This window comes from Agrilus planipennis, unplaced genomic scaffold (assembly GCF_000699045.2).
Source record: "Agrilus planipennis isolate EAB-ADULT unplaced genomic scaffold, Apla_2.0 scaffold96, whole genome shotgun sequence".
NCBI lineage: Eukaryota > Metazoa > Arthropoda > Insecta > Coleoptera > Buprestidae > Agrilus > Agrilus planipennis.
Window position 1 is genome coordinate 1,039,852 of NW_020438968.1, and position 18,717 is coordinate 1,058,568.

The following is an 18,717-nucleotide window of genomic DNA, read 5'->3' on the forward strand; positions in this document are numbered from 1 at the left end:
GTAGTCAGAATGTTTAGCAATTTACAATTTTCAGACATATTTAAGATATTTTATAATTTGGTGCTTTGAAATTAATAGTTTTATTAAATTATTTTGGATTTATTTGTCTCGTTTGAAATAAGTAGCGACAAGCCACTTACCTATCTAAATTTCACTAACAATAAATTAATTTTCTTTCCTAATAAATAAGCAAATATCTTTGGTAGAAATTGCACTACTTTTTTTTTAATGTATCACAAATTCTTCACGACCATAATTTCATTTAAGTACACAGTAAATATAAACTTTCTTGAATTTAGTGTACATAAAGTCTAAGGAACAATAAGTTTCTCAAAACACGGTTTTTCGGCGATCATCAATTGCAATGGTACATGGCACAGGTACAATAAATATTGTGAGATATAAAACAAAAGCAAGTCAATGAATAAAAAAGAATTTAATTTTGTCCGTTTGTCAAACTACAGTTTGTTTGTGTTATGCACAGGTTCTATTACGCTAGTCACAAGTATGTCAAGGGGACTGCTTCTCAAAAATTATTAAAAATACCTACATAATCTCAATAACCAAAAGAAATGACATTCACTAATTTCAGATGATCTTCTTTCCTGTTCTCTTTTAAAACTATATATCACTTTTCGGTTATCAATGGAGTCGTCGATTAAAAGTGTTTTTAATAAAAAATTTAAAAATTATGTATATGCGCAGGGTCGAGTCGCCTTCAATAAAAAGAAATCATTCTCGCGAACGGTTAATTTAGAAATTCGAAAAAGGTTGTTAAAGGTGTATGTTTGGAGCGCGGTTGTACGGGTGCGAAACATGGACAGTGGGCGCAGCGGAAAAGAAAAAGTTAGAAGCGTTCGAAATGTGGTTACAGGCGAATGATGAGGATACCGTGGATAGAGAAGGTTATAAATGAAGAGGTATTAGAAAGAATAGAAGAACAGAGGACTCTATGGAAGTCAATAAGAAATAGGCGAGATAGGTTGATAGGACACCTTCTCAGGCATGAAGGTCTAGTCAGAGGCATATTATAGGCAGAAACGGAAGTTAGGAGGGGTAAAGGTAGACCTAGATTGGATTACTGTTCACAAATAGTTTTAGGGAAATGCGAAAATTACGTCAGGATAGGAAAGGGCTATCTTTAACCTATTAGAGGCCCTGGGCACATAAGCCTACCGGGGCCCCTACAGCTTTGACAAAGAATTATTTGGCTTGTTATTTGTTTCTTTACATTCATATAAATGAATAGATAATTGTAATATGACTCGAAAAAGTAACTCTAATATCATTCTTAAGTTGGTACTTAAAATTGTGTTTTTTGAAAACGTACTCTTCTAGTTTTCAGATATGCAAAATCGTTAACCAGTTGTTCAAACTCTTTGTCTTTGAGCATATCCCATTCTATGGACTGATCAATCTTTCTTGAAGCATTGTTCGTCTTAACTTATTTTTTATTCTTTTCCGTTTAAAGAAGGAGCGTTCGCTACTTTAGTTTACCATAATATTTAAAAAGATTCTCAATGCAATTTCTACATTTGGAAATGTGTCTCCAACTCGGTTTTTATCAAAACTTCTGGAATGCTATTAGTTTGCCAAATACAGACATTCTATTTCTAACTCTTTCTCGTTAACATCTTCATAGCAGCAAATTCTTCGAAACTTTATCTCGGGATTTAGAGTTTTCAAGCGAAAAACAATGTCAACAATAACCAATGTCCTTGTACAAACTCAACCGCTGTTTTAGATGTACCCTTGGGATATCACTTATGGGAAGTAAGTATTTCTACTTTAATATCTCTTCCCAACTCAGTTGGACTATCGGTGCAGTCATCAAAAAATGTCTGGCGCGAACTTCTACGTCTTATTCTTTGAGACAAGTCCTTGTAGTCAGATTCTGTATTTTTCTCTTTGGAGAGCGATTCGAAGTAATAAAATTTCAGAATATATAAATGTTTGAAGAATCAATCACATTTAGGTATGCTCGCGTTTATAGCATGCAGAAGCGATTATGCAAGTAAATGTTCTAATAGCAACTATTGATTAATTTTCTTAAAATAATTATCGGCTTTTGGTTGGCGGATGGATCTGGCAGAAACTATATAGGAGGCCTCCGTTGATCGTGGGGCCCTGGGCACTTGCCCAGAGTGCCCAATGGAAAAGAGGGGCCTGGATAGGAAAGAGTGGAGGTGCGTGTCTAACCAGTCTTAGGACTGACGACCTTATGATGATGATATATATAAAAAAAGTAGTTGCAAAATTAAATTCATGTGGGGGTCAAGAACGTAAGGAAGGTCATACTAAAATCAGAAAATTACGCTAGGTTAAGTTAGGTCAGGTTTGGAATGTTGGGGTAGTTAAACAATTGAATTCGTGTGAGAGATTGGAAATACCCTATGGAAGGTCCTGCTGAAATTAAAAAGTGAGGTTAGATTAAATCAAATTAAATTTATTTTTCATATGCAATTGATGATCGCCCTATTATCTAATCACAAAAGAATCATACAAATGTTCGAAGAGAAGATAACATGTAAAAACAGGAGAGTATTTACATATGTTCACCGTTTTGTAATTTTAAAGCACGTTCGTAACTTGGAGGAGGTTCGCAGTCGTCGACAGGCACAACGACCGCCTGCGAACAAGACCATCTTCGCGATTTCCTCCTGTTTTGAGTTTCATTTTCGTGTTCTAATTCGGTTTCCGTGTCTACTACGCTGTCGTACGGTGGCGCTGAATCGACGATCGAATCGTAAGGAGGAGGAGGTCCTGATGGAGGTTGACCCGGAGTAGACGGAGTGCTATCTTCCACCTGATATTCAGCTACTTCTATCAACTGCAAAATTACATAACTTGTTTAATTTGTATGTAATGAAATTTAGTATTGAATTTGAAAATCCCTGTCCCTGCAGGTGTCAAAGCCCAAAGGTCATACGTTCTACATAGAGATGTGCAAAATAGTTTTTTAAAAGTATTTAAATACGAAATACAAATAAATTTTTGATTTGTAATTTGAACTGTAAAATACAAAATAGATTTCGTTTTTGCATTTTAAGTGCTAAATGCAAAATACGTATTTTCAAAATACTTTTGCAGGCATTTGCTCATTTTTTAAATATTGGAGTTTTTCTAGACCAATAGTGGTGTTTGCACTATATCACCAGCTGCGAAGATTCAGTATGATTCATATTTTCCTGTTTGAAGTGATTGAGATATGGTTTTTCTATCTTTATGTTATTGTTTCTTCAGTTCAGCCATCAAATAATTCTTCCTTATTTACCTTTGTCACAAAAAATACACTGTTGCCAAAATAGTTTGTTTACCGTGAAAGACCAAATCCAAAATAAGGTTGCAAATAATTTTATTGATGTAAAATCACCATCAATCATTTTATATCAAAATATTTACAACGGCATTTTGTTTCCGATATTTTACATATATAAGAGAAAAAAATGGAATCCATAGTTTCTCTAACTTTGGGTTCATCTGATAAGTGAAGTTTTTCGAATCGTCTTCTAAGAATTTTAGGCATAATTAGCACACCGCAATATCTTGTAGTTTTCAGTTTCCCCTTTTTAAGCTTCTAATAGCTTCAATAGCCAATGTGAGCAACTTTCTTTCATTATTTTATACAGTTTGATCGGTGATACTAGCAAAACTTTTAATAGCAAAAATGTATTTTGCATTTTACAAGTAGAAAAGACGTTTGGAAAAGTATTTTAAATAAAATACAAAATGCTTTTTTCAAAAAAGTACTTAAATGCAAGATAAAAATAGGTATTTTTTATTTTGTATTTACATTTTAAATGCAACTATTTCAAATAAATCACATCTCTGGTCCTACAAACACTTTGAGTAGGATACATTTTGAATGTCATTGTGAATGTGTTTTGGTATAAAAACTACGCCTTAAGGTGTTGGCATTAAAAATTATTAACAAATTAATTGGTTAATTAATGTTTAGTTAATAAAAATTCAAACAAACAATTTTAACGTTTCGCCAGCACGTGTGGCGAACTTCTTCAGAGGTCCTTCCATCTACGATCCATCACAAAATAAAAAAAAAAAGATAATTACTAACTTTTTCAAATTTTTATTATTTATAGTCATACGAGGAAAAATATCTGAAAACCCGCCGTTTGAATGAAATAATTGCTCCTAAACATGTTGTTTACAAAAAATTAAAGCTCTTCACGTTAGACAAATAAGATAATAACATTTCTTTTATCTTCAACGGCAGGAAATATTTTTACGGTAGAATATTAAAAAATAGCCTATTTTTAGGAAGTTGATTGTTTATATCAAGATAAACCAAAATTGGACTTTCCACAAAGAAATTTCATAAGAATCATTTAATGGGTTTTCAAACAGAACATAAACATCCGATTTTACATTTTTCGTACTTGCAATAATTACTTGCTTGCAAATACCCGATACCTTGGCGTAAATAAAATCCAGTGATATTTCCTAGGCGGTTCGTGCAAATCGAAAGATAAAATTTTGCGACTCGATGCCGGCTAACGGCCCAGTGTACATTTATATAAATATACATGACGATATTTACGATTCCTCCTTGGATGTATCTTAGCCAAAGCGAGACATTTACACAGAAAGAAGTGGACTCTCAATCAGCAACGTTACAACTACAAAGTTTGCTTCAAACATTTCCGAAAACTTTCGTGGGGCCCTGGGCACTTGCCCAGAGTGCCCAATGGAAAAGAGGGGCCTGGATAGGAAAGAGTGGAGGTGCGTGTCTAACCAGTCTTAGGACTGACGACCTTATGATGATGATATATATAAAAAAAGTAGTTGCAAAATTAAATTCATGTGGGGGTCANTCTTAGCCAAAGCGAGACATTTACACAGAAAGAAGTGGACTCTCAATCAGCAACGTTACAACTACAAAGTTTGCTTCAAACATTTCCGAAAACTTCATTCTCCTCTCTGCTATGGGTAAATAAAATTGTAAGAAAACACCACTGATTGAATTCCCTCGAAGAATTTGTTCAAAAATTTGTATAAAGAGCTTTTCGAGATCGCTTAACCTTCTCGTTGAAAATCCGTTAACCAATAATTAAAATTTTGTTGGTTTAGTATTTAAACTACTTTTTGTGGTTTGGAACGATATGTTGGTGAAGGTGGTAAAGTGTAAAGCCCGCCAGAACGAAGACATGAACCATTAACCGTAGTGATTTTGCCGGGTAGCGGATAACCGGATGCGGAAGGTCCGCATCCAGCATCGGGATATAGATCCAAATCAGAACAGGATCAGTTAATCTACTGACCTTTACCAATTTGTTGCTATTTTCTTTAAAGATGCACAACCGTAAAACTGTACGATTTTAAAAATTGTTATTGCTTAGAGTAATTTGTTAAGGTTTACCTGAGCGCCGTCGATGGTGAAAATATCCGATGTTAATATTGCTGGTTCTCTCCAATATGTATTGATGTGATTTTCACGTTTCTGTTGACTTCGATGACAACAGTAGCAAATGACGAACAGCATTATTATAATTCCACTTATCATTGCCCTAAGCAGATAAATCAAAATTTTAATTCAGAAACAGCCAACAAAATGTTCAAAAAGAGTTTATTTCAATTGAAAAATAAACAATGTTTCGTTTGCAAATATGCTATCGAGTTGGTTTTGAAACTATCCAAAATGTAATTAAAGTTCAATCCACCAGATAAGTACACAAAATACTTTGGACAGTAGTTTATAATCCACCTACAATAAAACCAGTACGATATTATACTAACAGATAGAACACAACACTAGCACAATTAGTAATGATAAAAATTGGACTTGGTCTTGGTCTTTCGTTAGACCAAGACTGTCCTTATACTAGTAAGACCAAGAACAAGACCGAACTAAAAAGACTAAGGCTAAAACTAGGACCGAACGAACAAGACCAAGTCTAAAACCAAGACCGTTTATGCAAGACCAAGACTAAAACCAAGACCGAATATGCAAGACCAAGGCCAAATACGCAAGACCAAACGAAAAATTATTACTAGATTTATTAGTTTTAAACTGCTTAAAGCAACTTTAATAAAGATATTTTGAATTTTTGTAACATTAATTCAATGTAATAGTGAATTAATTTTACCCACTACAGATAATCTCAACCTTTCAACCTTAGGTATGTATCGTAGGTGTTCCTGCTTTGACCTCCTTGTAGCTTAGTGGTAGAATACTGGTACGTAAAACTATTCCACTGTTTCAAAAAAGGGACCTATAAGAATGTCCTCGGAGTAAGTGTTCTTTATTCCTGTCTGGATAACACATGGTTGAAATACAAAATTATTTTTTTTTTTCGATATTTTTCACTTATTTCAAGCACTTTGTACTATTTTGTTCTCTAAAAGGTCAATTTATTTGTTGGAGGAAGGGTAACTTCTTGAATCTTCATAACTCTCACAACTATCATCATTATCTTCTTTAAAAGTCATGATAAGCTCGCAGATTTGACAGAAAATGTCAGCATTTAAGACAATTATTGTGGAAGGTAAATAAAAAAATTTGTGCTTAGAATTACTTAAAAAAAAATGTAAGTACCAGGTTAAATAGACAAGACCAAGATTTGACACGCAAGACCAAGATTATATCAGCAATACCTAGACATACTTATATCAAAATTGGGACAGTTATGGTCTTGGTGTTGCTTTGCTCACCACCAAGCATAATTTAGCGTAATTGTTTTTTTTTTATTTTTTCAATAATGGCAGGGATGAGTTATTGGACATACCACCAAAGAATACTAACCGTTTGGATTTAAATACTATCCATACATAATATCTAATATCTAAATACCGGTCAAGTCAAGATGGATTAAAATATACTTACCACTAAACTGCACGCCAATTGCAATTACAAGATAGAATCAAAATTATTTTTACTAATTTATTATAGGTAATAGAAAGGTCTTCTACGTAGAATTTCTTTTATATATTTGATTTATTTTGATAAAGTTTTCTAATAATGAAATACTTTGCATTTCATTTTTCTAAAAAACTGCATAATAACCAAGGATGTATAAGCATACATAGGAGTTAGTTTATTTAATTTACCTACTGACTAATGAATTACCCATTTAATACTAACGACCCACGTACTGTGGATAGTTTTTATGAAGTAGTAATTTGGTGTACTGTTTTCGTGGTGGAATGACGATTTTGTATCGATAATGAATATTCGATAACGTTTTTGACGCCCACATATACAGAGTATATTTTTATCAAATCCCTGATGTGTAGGTATGATATTTTCGAATAGGAAATTATACGCATAAACATGTTTCTAAGGTAATTAAGTTGTTGTTGATAATAGATGGACTACGCAGTCATTAAAATCACATAATATAGGTACGTAAAAACAAGTGAATTAAGTATTAATTGTTTTCTCAATAATAAAACGTATTTTTAGAATCTCAATCAGAAAAAAGTCACTGATATATATGTCTTATAAATATATATGTATATCTATCGTGTGTAACGAATTTTTCTTTACCCTCCTAGTACAACGTTGACGCCATGTTGTGGAACAATCGAATTTTCCGACTGAAATTTATAAGAAAGGTCAGACTGACTTCTCGGTGCAGAGTAAGAAAAATAAGTGTCCATTGACATCACTTCAGCATCTCACTTCGTCACACATTCCCACTCACCGAAACTAGCCATTTTCTTATTGCACACGAAAATTCCAATGTCAAAGTTCACACATTCACTTCTGTACAGCACGCAATGAACACATACTTGTGTAACTAGCTAAAAAGAAATTGGGAATCAAGTGCGAAAATGAATATATTTAAAAGAAATTCGCACTTCACGCTTCATTAGGAGGTCAGATAATGTAATGAAACATTGTGTTGACTGAATGGCTTTTACAGAAATAATCGATATCTGCTTGGGTACCTGCCGTAGTTACAAGAAATTACTTGACGACAAACGTTTTACGTAAATACGATGTCCTACTGAACCATTTTTTAAAATGATTTCAATATTATAGGTAACTTCTATTAGATATTAATTTTTTTGTAGTAAACGATTGAGCTAATCACATATCTACAGTGTGAACCAATAGCTGATATTACGTCTTTTACAAATAAAGTGGATAATCCATTAATAGTTAATTAATTTTTGAACCGAATCAAAAAAAATTGGAAGGACGTGTTACTATAAAACGGTTTTGAATTGTACGCCACTTGTCAATCGTCATTGAAATGCTTACAGTGACTTATATTTATAATTACCATTAAAAATTACCATTAATGAGTTACCAACAAAAAATAATAATTTCTTAACATTATTGATAATAAGGATCTAACTAATTAAGATATTTATTTAGCAAATTATAAAACGCTGTCGTGCTGTAGAATTTTGTACTTATGCAAATGTGATATATTTGTTGAAATTAATATTGAATAAATTGTTAAAATACTATTTTAGATGAGACACAAACATTTTGTCACTTGTCTAAATTTATAAGGTTCGCCATCAATTATTTCAATTTCAATTTCAGATCGAAAATGTCAAACTGACATAGTCCGTACGATCCACACGAACAATATCTAACGCGTGGTTTGTTATCTGACATGAATCTACATACTTTTTTCGGTTTCAATTAAGGTTTTAAAACGAACTTATAAAATAAATTAATACAGCAAAATGTGAATATTATACTTCATTACTTTCTCTAGCGATGTGCCCCTTCCAATGACTTGGATGCGCGCCGGCAAAATCGTAGGTAGGGAGAAAAAGCTCATTATACTCTCGACTTTTGTTCATTAAACATACTTTTTCATACAGTACCTGTCAATAGTTTTTTTCAATCATGATAGTAGTGCGAGTCGAAAACAAGCGTTAAAGCCTTTAACATGTTTTCAAATATAAATAAACATCTCGTTGATATTTTCAGTAGTAATTGGTACCAATAACAGCACATTTGAGCATTGCAATTGTAGTGGATAAAATGGTAAATTTTTCCGTGCAGTACTGTACAAATTATACGCTCCTCACCGGTTAAGAGTTTGACCGAGAGTTGTCTCCTTTTTTTCTGGCCTAGTGCTGTTCTTTTTTACTTTGCGCCAGTCAAACTAAAGGTCACATCGCTAGAGAAACTAAACGAAGTATACAATAGAAAGAGACCGGTGAGGATATATTACGAAAAGCAGTAAGAAAATGACAGTAAATTTAATACTTTTGTTAGATTAGATTAGCAAGTTTGTTAAAAAAAATAGCTGTTTAATTCTTAAATGTTAAATCGTTAAGACTGTTTCAATGCAGATTTATCAAATTATAACATTGAATACTAAATTTAGGTTTTACTGCGTTATCGAATTGATAAGAAGTAATATTTTTGTTGTAATGTAGTATTCAAAGTGCAGACTACATTCTCCGTATGGTATAAATGTTTAACATCATTATATCATTCCTGAATGTATTTTGGCTACAGTAACACGTTTTTGGTACAAAATATTTAAAATATTAGTACTTTATAAACTTAATTATTTTCATGGTCAAACTTAATAAGCTTGGTATTTAACCATAATAATTGGCATATAAAATTTTTTGAAACGATTCAAAAATATATGTTTATTAATTTTTTTAATAATATTGTTATCTGTCTTTCTCACACGATTATGTGGCAAGGCGAGCAGTGACGTCACTATTAAGTGAAACTGATGTTTTTGTCCTAGATCATCGTTATTTTATAATAATTTTTGAAGGATCTAAGTTTTGCAAACTTCCTTTTATTTAAAGTAATTTATGGAATTGATATAAATAGATAAATAAAATACAGGTTTGAAGTACCTACTCTGCCTACGTTTCTATGTAATTGGTAAGTTTATCGAAAAAAGCTTATGTTTGGAGCATGGCTCTGTATAAATGTGAAACGTGGATGATAGGCGTTGCGAAAAAGAAAAAATTAGAAGTGTTTCAGATGTGGTGTTTTAGAATGGTATGGGTATACCATGAATAGAAAAGATTAGAGAATGGAATAAAAAACAGAGAGCGTTATGGAAATCAATAAGAAATAGGTGAATTAGGTTGGCAGGACATCTCAAACATGAAGAGCTAGTTTATTAGACATATTCGAAGTAGAAACAAAATTCATGTAGAAAATACCGGAGTTGACGACAATTCTAAATCGTTATCCAGTAGTGGGAAACCAAACATCCAAACATTGGCTTGTAGATATTAGACCAATGTTTGGCCAATGTTCAAATGTCAATTTTCGGAAGATTAATTTCTCGCCAACTTTGGTCCAGTACTAACCAACCAAGTATGTATAGGTTCATTAATACTGGACCAATGTTCAGTCAATCTTCTACTACCAATTTTCGGTACATTAATGTCTCGGCAACTTTGGTACAGTACTAACTAACCCAGTACAAGTTTATCAATACTGGACCAATGTTCGACCAATCTTCAACTGCCAATTTTCGGTATATTAATGTTTCGCCAACTTTGGTCCAATAATAACCAACTAAGTATAGTTTTTTCAATACTGGACCAATGTTCGGCAAATCTTTAAGTGTCAATATTCGATACATTAATATTTTGTTGACTTTGGTCCAGTACTAACCAACCAAGTACAAGTTTATCAATACTGGACCAATGTTCGACCAATCTTCAACTGCCAATTTTCGGTATATTAATGTTTCGCCAACTTTGGTCCAATATTAACCAACTAAGTATAGTTTTTTCAATACTGGACCAAGGTTTGGCAAATCTTGAAGTGTCAATATTCGATACATTAATATTTTGCCAAGGTACGTCTAATATTGGTCAACAAAGTATTGGTTAATCAATACAATACCAAGTTCCAAAAAGCCAGATTATACATAGTACATATAATATAGATATAATTTTATAAAATGTAGTTATTGTGTTTATTATTTACATCAAAAATGCAAAATTATTAGAAATTTTTAGTAAAATAATTGTTGATAAAAGGAAAAAAAGGTTTTGAAGAAGAAAATAAAAGTGAAGTGTTTCATTACTCAACTTCATCAATAGGTGTTGATGTCATAAAAGTCAATAATAATTAACACAGTACGTTTCATACATTAAAAACAAGTGTAATAAATGTTGTTCATTCGTATTGGGCTTGGTCCGAAGTGAAAAATCCAGGCATTTGTCATGCTTGGTCCAAAATTGGAGAATCTTGGGCTAATCTTCTACCAAGCTTGGTCTTGTCGTGACTTCCTACATGGGAAGTATAAGAGGGGTAAAGACAGAACCAGATTATATTAAATTACAGCTCGCAAATAGAGATGTAGGTTGCTATAGTTTTCGGAAAAAATGCAAGAAATCTTCGGCCTGATATCCTTATGATGATGATGCAGTAACAGTTAATTTTGTTATATGTGCTTTAATGTAACTTTATTCTTACCAGTTAAACGTTAAATCATACAAAAGTGTTCTATTGTTGTGACCAAGTCGTTGATAACACCTTTTCTTTTGTTACAGGATCGCTACATAAAAAGGACAATGAAGCAAATGGGGAAGAAGAAGCTATTGCTTGCCTTGTTGCTATTCAGCGGAGGCTTTATTTTGTACTTTGTTTGGATTCAAAATACCTTCGAATTTCCGACAATTGTCCATTCACTAAGAACTGCTTATCAAACAAATATGTACGTATTGCATACTTATATATTCAATGTACATACATCTATTTAATTTGTACTAGTAGGTTACGTATGCAATTGCAATTATAATTTTTTATCTGATCCTAAAATCGCATATAACGTGTAAATAATATCGGGGTAAAACTCCGATGACAATAACAATTTTTGTAAAGTAAAATCTGTGAGTAAACCATGACGTACGTTCGAACTGGCAAAGTTAACAAAAGCTGTGATTTCTGTACTTACTGCTGGTGAGTGAAGTTGAAAAAATCATGCTTCACGTTCAGTTAAAAGTAACAACGTTTTAGAAGGAAACTTTTTGTGTGATGTTTTTAGTGTCAGTAAGAAAGCATTAGGACTTATTAAAGTGAAGAAATAAAATTAGTCGAAACTGAATTACTTGTAAAACAAAGTGTTAGAATTTAATTTGTAAATACCAATCTTTGCATTTCCAGAAAACTAGAGCAATCTATATTGTAGCGAGTACGAGCGTGTTTCTGTGCGATCGGGCACAGGTGTGCGTGAACGGCTTATCGATTTGCCGACTAGCCGCGAGCGCCTTTCTTCATGTGCGCCGTATTTGTAAATGTGTGTGTCGTACCTGCATTCTGGGAAAGCAGTTAAACAGTTCAAAGAAAAACTGAACGATCCGGATGTTTCTAGAGGGTTCCAGAAAGGAAACAAAAGAATATTTAAAAGAAGAGACGATCGCCGAGAAGAATAGAAATAAATTGACCGTTGCAAAAGTGAATCCAGAAATAAATTGTCAGTGATACAAGTGAAATAAATAGCGCAGTGAATAGTGATATATCAGTAGTGTAAATAAATAGAATAATTGATAACTAACTAACCTAAGTTTAATAATAATTTAATAGTGTTTTTAAGTTCTTTAATAATTANTAATTAGTGTAAATAAATAGTTTTTGTCGTTATCAGTCTTAGAAGTCAAAAACGTTAAATCCATGAACATTATAATATCTTTAACTATTTGAGAACAGTAATGTACTCTAATCGTAATTCCACATCTACCCCTCATAACTCCGTTTTTACTTATAATCTGTCTCTAGATAGCTCTCCATATCTCAGAAGATGTCCTACCTACCAATCTCGCCTATTTCTAAATGGTTTTTATGTCGCTCTTTGTTCTACTGTTTCTTCTCATTACTAATGTTTTATTTTCCAGAGCCGTACTCTAAACATACATAAACATACTTCTGTAGTATTTAATTCGAGATTTTGCATATTCTTTATTTATTTTATAAATAATTTCTTTTATAATTATTTACTTCAATATATTTTTTGTTTCCACACTGACACTTTAAGTACCCGTGCATATTTTTTAACTATTAGTATTAGATTTGAGATCTGTTGTTACAAACTGAATTGATGAAAATATCGTGTATGGAAAAGATTGGGAATGAGTTAGGGTGGTATTAGAAAGAGTACATCAAACGATAGTATGAAAGTTGACGAGTAAAATGATGGAGGATGATGGGGCGCCTTTTGAGACCTGAAGTGATAGTTAAAGATATATTAGAAGCATGAACAGGAGTAAAGACCGGAGAGGTAGACCAAGATTAGATTACTGTCCACAAAGAGTTAGAGATATGAAATGTTATAATTTAATGGAAATGCTAAGATTGGTTCAGGATAGTAGAGGTGCCTGTTTAATCAGTCTTTGGATTGATGGAATTAATATGATGATGAAACATCACTTAAGGTCTACAGAACGAATTTAAATATTATGTGTTTTAATAAAATTTGAGATACATCTACAGTAATGTACATCTTGGTTCTAGAAATCTAAATTAAGCATTCAAGAAAATAAACTAAAAGCAAATAATAAAATCAGTGTCGAACTGCCCAGTAAGTAGAATTACAACTCAACTTAAAGACTCCGTGAGAAATGATCGAGATGATAAAAGATTAAATATTAAAAACAGAATTACAATTACACTTTCATAAATTATACAAAAAGTTCATGTTGGTCAGTATTCAGCAGACAGCGTTTTATTAATTACTACAAACAGCATGGTAAATGCCATCTGTAGTATATAGCTACCTTTAGTAGAATTCAAAAACATCCATGGAACTTGTTGAGCATTTTTGAATAACTAAGGGTAGCAATATATAAGTAGTTGGGATTATCAAAATTGGCAAATTTCGCAGTAAATTATCTGTGAGAATGAACGTATCTTCTTTCTTGTTTCCACTTGGCGTTTTGCACACGCCCTTGTTAAGTTAGAAAATGCTTCATGAGGAGTAGAGACAATATGAAAAGGGATGACTGAATAATAGTAAGCGGTACAGCTTGATGCTGCTAACCACATGATACTTATGTACTTAAAGCAAAAACGCTTGCGTTGATTTTAACATTTAAGTACCTTCATCATCAGCGTAATCTAGATTTGTTTAGAATTTTCTCTCTTTAAGTACGGATAGTATAAAAGAGAGCTGAAGTCCCATTGACAATATCGGTCAAGATTATGACTAAAAACAGTTATGAATCTACCGGGCATGTACCTCTTGATTTTTGAAAGGATCACTAAGGAAATGTTCCCATTCACTCGTTTTCCGCCTTTCTAAGTTTCCAGTAATTGGATCAATACACATCGGGCAAAGTCAGTTGCCACGCCTTATTTCGACGAAACGGAGTGTAAGGCCGCTTTCACACAGTGCGATATCGTCACGATTTACTGCACGCGATTTGTCGTATCGTATCGAAACGCCGCTTTAACATTATACGACTACATATATATTATTTCGACAACGTTCCTAGTTCAAATCCGGATAATCGAATGTATGAAAAATAGCGAGTTTTATGCATAATAATATGTAGTACTTACATAATGTTATGTGTCAATTAAAAATAACAATTAAATACGAAAATCAATGTTTATTAAGAGATAAATCCTACATACATTGTACATGTACTAAAATAATTTTACCTTAATCATGAAATTAAATATTTAGGTACATATTATGTACGTATAATTTCTTAACAATATGTATTTGGTAATTTGCCTTTGGTAATCAGGAAATATATAAGTTTAATTTGGTTTAAAATATTTGTTAATTGTCATTTGACGTAAGCCACTTTTTCTTTTAATTGCTGCTATATCACGAATTCGTTTAAGCTGCAGTAAACTCACAGTATCACTCTCTGTTTGTTTTTCAAACCACTTGAGAGCTGTTTCCAGGGCATGAAGTGCTTCATCATGAGATGGTCCTGCATCATTTTCCACATCTAGATTTTCTTCCAGTTCGGACACGTTCATGCTTGCACAAATTTGACAAAATCGATTTGTAGTTATTTTAATATATTGGTCGGGGTCGGTAGTCCGGATAATCGCGAATCCGTATAACTGAGGGCCGGATAATCGAGTTTCTACTGTATATATTATTTCGACAACGTTCCTAGTTCAAATGCGAGCCTATCCTCACAGTTGTTTGGTTTAGTTGTATGTATCTAATAGAGTTAAAAACAGTAATTCTATTAAATCGACTATTTCGTAATTCAACGTTTTTTTCTTTGAGAAAGACATGATAATGGCTGCAAGTAGCGGTTAGCACTACTAGTATATCATACACGCGCGGCGAAAATGAGTATCGCAACCATGGCACGACACACGACGTATGTGAAAGCGTACATTTGCTTACATTGAATATACGTGTCCTGCAATACTTTTATCGTACGATTTGTTAATACAAATCGGAATGTATTTGTGACATTTTTTACTGCAGCAATTTTAATATCGGATCGTATCAGTGTGAAAGCGTTCGCTTTAAATTTATTTTGGATATACTTTTGTGTGGATCCACTAAAGCTCACAGTTTTTGGTTTCCTACTTACGTTTATATATATTTGAAAGGCTTAATTTACCTGTATTGTGGAGTTACCTTTAATATTTTATAGTACGTAATACCACAAACCGCAAAATTTGGAAACTAATAACTATTAACAAAAAGCGTACCTTGAAAAAACACAATAACTTTAGACGAAACGTGGTCGGTTTTTGACCAAATGAAAACCTTATTACCCTGAAATTTTGTTTTGATTTCCACGTTTAAAAGGCTAACTTTCGACACACACAACGTGTAGATGAAAAAAAAGGAAAAAATATTTCTTATCAAATTATCATTTTTTCGTATAAATGAACTTAGAGGTGTTTTTGTTTTTTAATTTATTTCTAGAAAATGACAGGCAACTTTTTTCACGATAAAATAATTCATAGCATATTGTCACATATTGTTATGACGTGATTTATATCGTAATTAGTAAAACCTCTTAATTATTACAACAAACGCCCACGATAGAGGTCTTAACTGTACGATCAGCAATTAATTTCACTTTAGAAACTTTCAAAACGACCACAACAGTGCTAGCGTTGAACAAAGAGATTCAAATACTTGTCAAAGGTCAATATTTTACAGCCTAGTCACCTGGGTAGACGTATTATAAAAGCTTATTTTTCAATTTGGCCCTGGCCTACACCCATCTTACCTTTTAAAACGTCATGATCTCATGATCAACTCTTTTTAATCTATACATCGAAGACGCGACCAACATCATTAAAGACAGTACAACTGTAGGGATAGATATACAGGGGCAAAAGATTAGTACGCTTAGATTTGCAGATGATATAGCAGTATTAGCATCTAGCAAGGAAAAGTTAGAGAGAGCTTTAAATAAAATGGATGCGGTACTGACAAAACAGTACTGTATGAAAATAAATAAAATTAAAACAGAAATACTAGTATGAAAGAGAAGAAAAAGTAAGGAAAGAGCGAATATAAAGATAGGAGATGAAATATTAGAACAGGTGGCTGATTTTAGGTATGTAGGAAGTCAGATAAGTCAGGACGGAAGGAATAGTAGGGATATAAAGCAGAGGATAGCACAGGGCCGAGTCGCCTTCAATAAAAAGAAGTCACTTCTACGCTCGCGAGCGATTAATTTAGAAATTCGAAAAAGATTGTCAAAAGGGTATGTTTGGACGCTGGAGCTGTACGGGTGCGAAACATGGACAGTGGGTGTGGCGGAAAAGAAAAGGTTAGAAGCGTTGAAAATATGGTGTTACCGACGAATGATGAGGATACCGTGGATAGAGAAGGCTACAAATAAAAAGGTATTAGAAAGAATAGGAGAACAGAGGACTCTATGGAAGTCAATAAGAAATAGGCGAGATAGGATAATAGGGCACCTTCACAGGCATGAAAGCTTGTCAGAGACATATTAGAGGCAGAAACGGAAGTTAGGTGGGGTAGAGGTAGACCTAGATTAGATTACTGTTCGCAAATAGTTAAGTATATGGGTTGTTCTAGTTTTAGGAAAATGCGAAGATTAGCTCAGGATAAGAAACAGTGGAGGTGCGTGTCCAACCAGTCATAAGACTGACGACCTTATATAGATGATAGAATATTGAATAACGATTCTACCTGTTTACATGCATCTACATTTGCATCATACATTCACACACCACACATGATAGTGCAGATTGCTTTGTTGATATTATGGTCAGAAATAAAACATGAAATTTGTACCAATTAACATAATTTCACTTGTAGATTTTTATAGATTTAATGTGTTTTGCTTTTTAAATTTTGCGCCGATATCGTGAGTCGTCAAAGCTTTTTCCAGAAGGGGACAGTTTACCAAGGGGGCGGTACTACCTTGATCTTAGAATTAATGTTACTATGAAAAAATCCAAAACTTACGATTAGTAACTTAAGTTAATCACATATAAACCGTCTAAATGCGAGTCGGACTCGTCGCGCCGAGGTATCCGTACAAACTTATAGATTGTAGGTATGTAAATAGTTCAATCAAGACACAAATATTGTTCTCCTTTTTTCCGAGTATGTTTTAAGTTTTCGCCCAAAATTAGTCTACAAAGCGTATAATTACAATGTGGTTTTCGGATTTTTTCTTTTACTTGTAAAACATTACTTCTTGCCAAATTTCATGATTCTAGATCAACTGGAAGTACCTTATACATTTTGATTCCCACGGGAGTGTCAAAATATGCGGCATAAATAAGTATTTAATATTAATTTTAATTTAATACCTTTACACGTTCTTAGAAAAAAGGGTCTTGACAGACAGACGCCCAACGAAGTGATCCTATAAGGATTCCATTTTTCCTTTTAAGGTACGGAACCTTAAAAATGATCACAACTCAACTGTATCCCTGATACATATGTTCACACAGACATTGAAATCCTTAACTTTTCTGACAATATATCCTGTATGTTTTAATCTATCTTTTAAAAATAAATTCGAATTTACTTATGATTACAGGAAATCAGATCCTCGATGGACTTGGCGATGCCATAATGAACGATGTGAACGTCACATAAAAAAGGAAAATGAGAAATCGGCATCATTAATCACTTGTAATATGCTATGTGGTCAGCCTAAGTTGTGGCCATTTCCCACTGGTTCTTTATATGTTAGTGAAGATTCCGTTACGTTTTTTTACCATCAGATCAGTGTCTTATACTTTGCCAAAAATCCAGTCAGAAGTTTACTCGAGCAATCTTTCGCCGTATTCAATCAGAACGTAATAAATATGGTACCAACTACTTATAAAACATCTTACAAAAGCGACATAAAAAGATTTTTGGTGGTAGTTTCTGTAACACATCCGAATCAAAATAAGCTTACCCTTAGTACAGACGAAAGTTACACTCTAGCTATGAATATGAATGGGGATGATTTGGTTGCCACAATAAAAGCTGGCACCTATTTCGGCGCGAGACATGGTCTTGAAACGTTATCTCAGTTAATTTGGTGGGACGATCACCCACCGGAAGGAATTCTTAGAACGGTAAAGGCAGCTAATATCCAGGACGCTCCCGTCTTTGCATACAGGGGTTTAATGATTGATACAGCCCGAAATTTCATGCCTGTTGATAGTTTGAAGCGAACTTTAATTGGAATGTCCATGAATAAACTTAATATATTTCATTGGCATATGACAGACTCTCAGAGTTTCCCCTTTTCGACGCCGAGCGTTCCGAAAATGGCTCAATATGGAGCTTACGGACCAGACATGGTGAGTAAAAGGTAATTACTACTAAAAAGCGT

The 18,717-nt window shown here is 33.2% G+C and overlaps 2 protein-coding genes across 6 annotated transcripts in view; one reads left to right on the forward strand and one right to left on the reverse strand.

Annotated features, from left to right (window-relative positions):
• LOC108734441 (probable beta-hexosaminidase fdl) overlaps positions 1 to 18,717 on the forward strand; it is a 77,592-nt gene that overhangs the window by 55,775 nt on the left and 3,100 nt on the right. For 3 of the 4 annotated variants that reach the window (XM_018466010.1, XM_018466009.1, XM_018466011.1), the window contains exons 2-3: positions 11,470 to 11,633; positions 17,929 to 18,685. In XM_018466010.1, coding sequence (XP_018321512.1) covers positions 11,470 to 11,633; positions 17,929 to 18,685 — 921 coding nt within the window. Of the gene's footprint in view, positions 1 to 7,915; positions 8,003 to 11,469; positions 11,634 to 17,928; positions 18,686 to 18,717 lie in introns of those variants that run through there. The other variant, XM_018466013.1, reaches the window with a different exon arrangement.
• On the reverse strand, positions 2,031 to 7,644 carry LOC108734442. 2 transcript variants are annotated; one of them, XM_018466015.2, is made up of 3 exons: positions 6,842 to 6,916; positions 5,378 to 5,525; positions 2,031 to 2,830 (listed from the first exon to the last, which is right to left on the reverse strand). In XM_018466015.2, exons 2-3 carry the CDS (start codon positions 5,519 to 5,521, stop codon positions 2,546 to 2,548), a joined length of 429 nt encoding a protein of 142 aa, XP_018321517.1. In that variant the 5' UTR covers positions 5,522 to 5,525; positions 6,842 to 6,916; the 3' UTR covers positions 2,031 to 2,545. The 2 variants fall into 2 exon arrangements, with proteins under 2 accessions (XP_018321517.1, XP_018321516.1); XM_018466014.2 differs by lacking the exon at positions 6,842 to 6,916 and adding an exon at positions 7,505 to 7,644 and having other exon boundaries at positions 2,075 to 2,830.

Coding starts and splice junctions, on each gene's coding strand:
- LOC108734442 (XM_018466014.2), bottom strand. CDS start 7,623: ATGTCAATGGACACTTATTTTTCTTACTCTGCACCGAGAAGTCAGTCT. Junction 5,526..7,504: donor GTCAACGTTGTACTAGGAGG/GTAAAGAAAAAT, acceptor TTATCTGCTTAG/GGCAATGATAAGTGGAATTA. Junction 2,831..5,377: donor TCACCATCGACGGCGCTCAG/GTAAACCTTAAC, acceptor GTAATTTTGCAG/TTGATAGAAGTAGCTGAATA.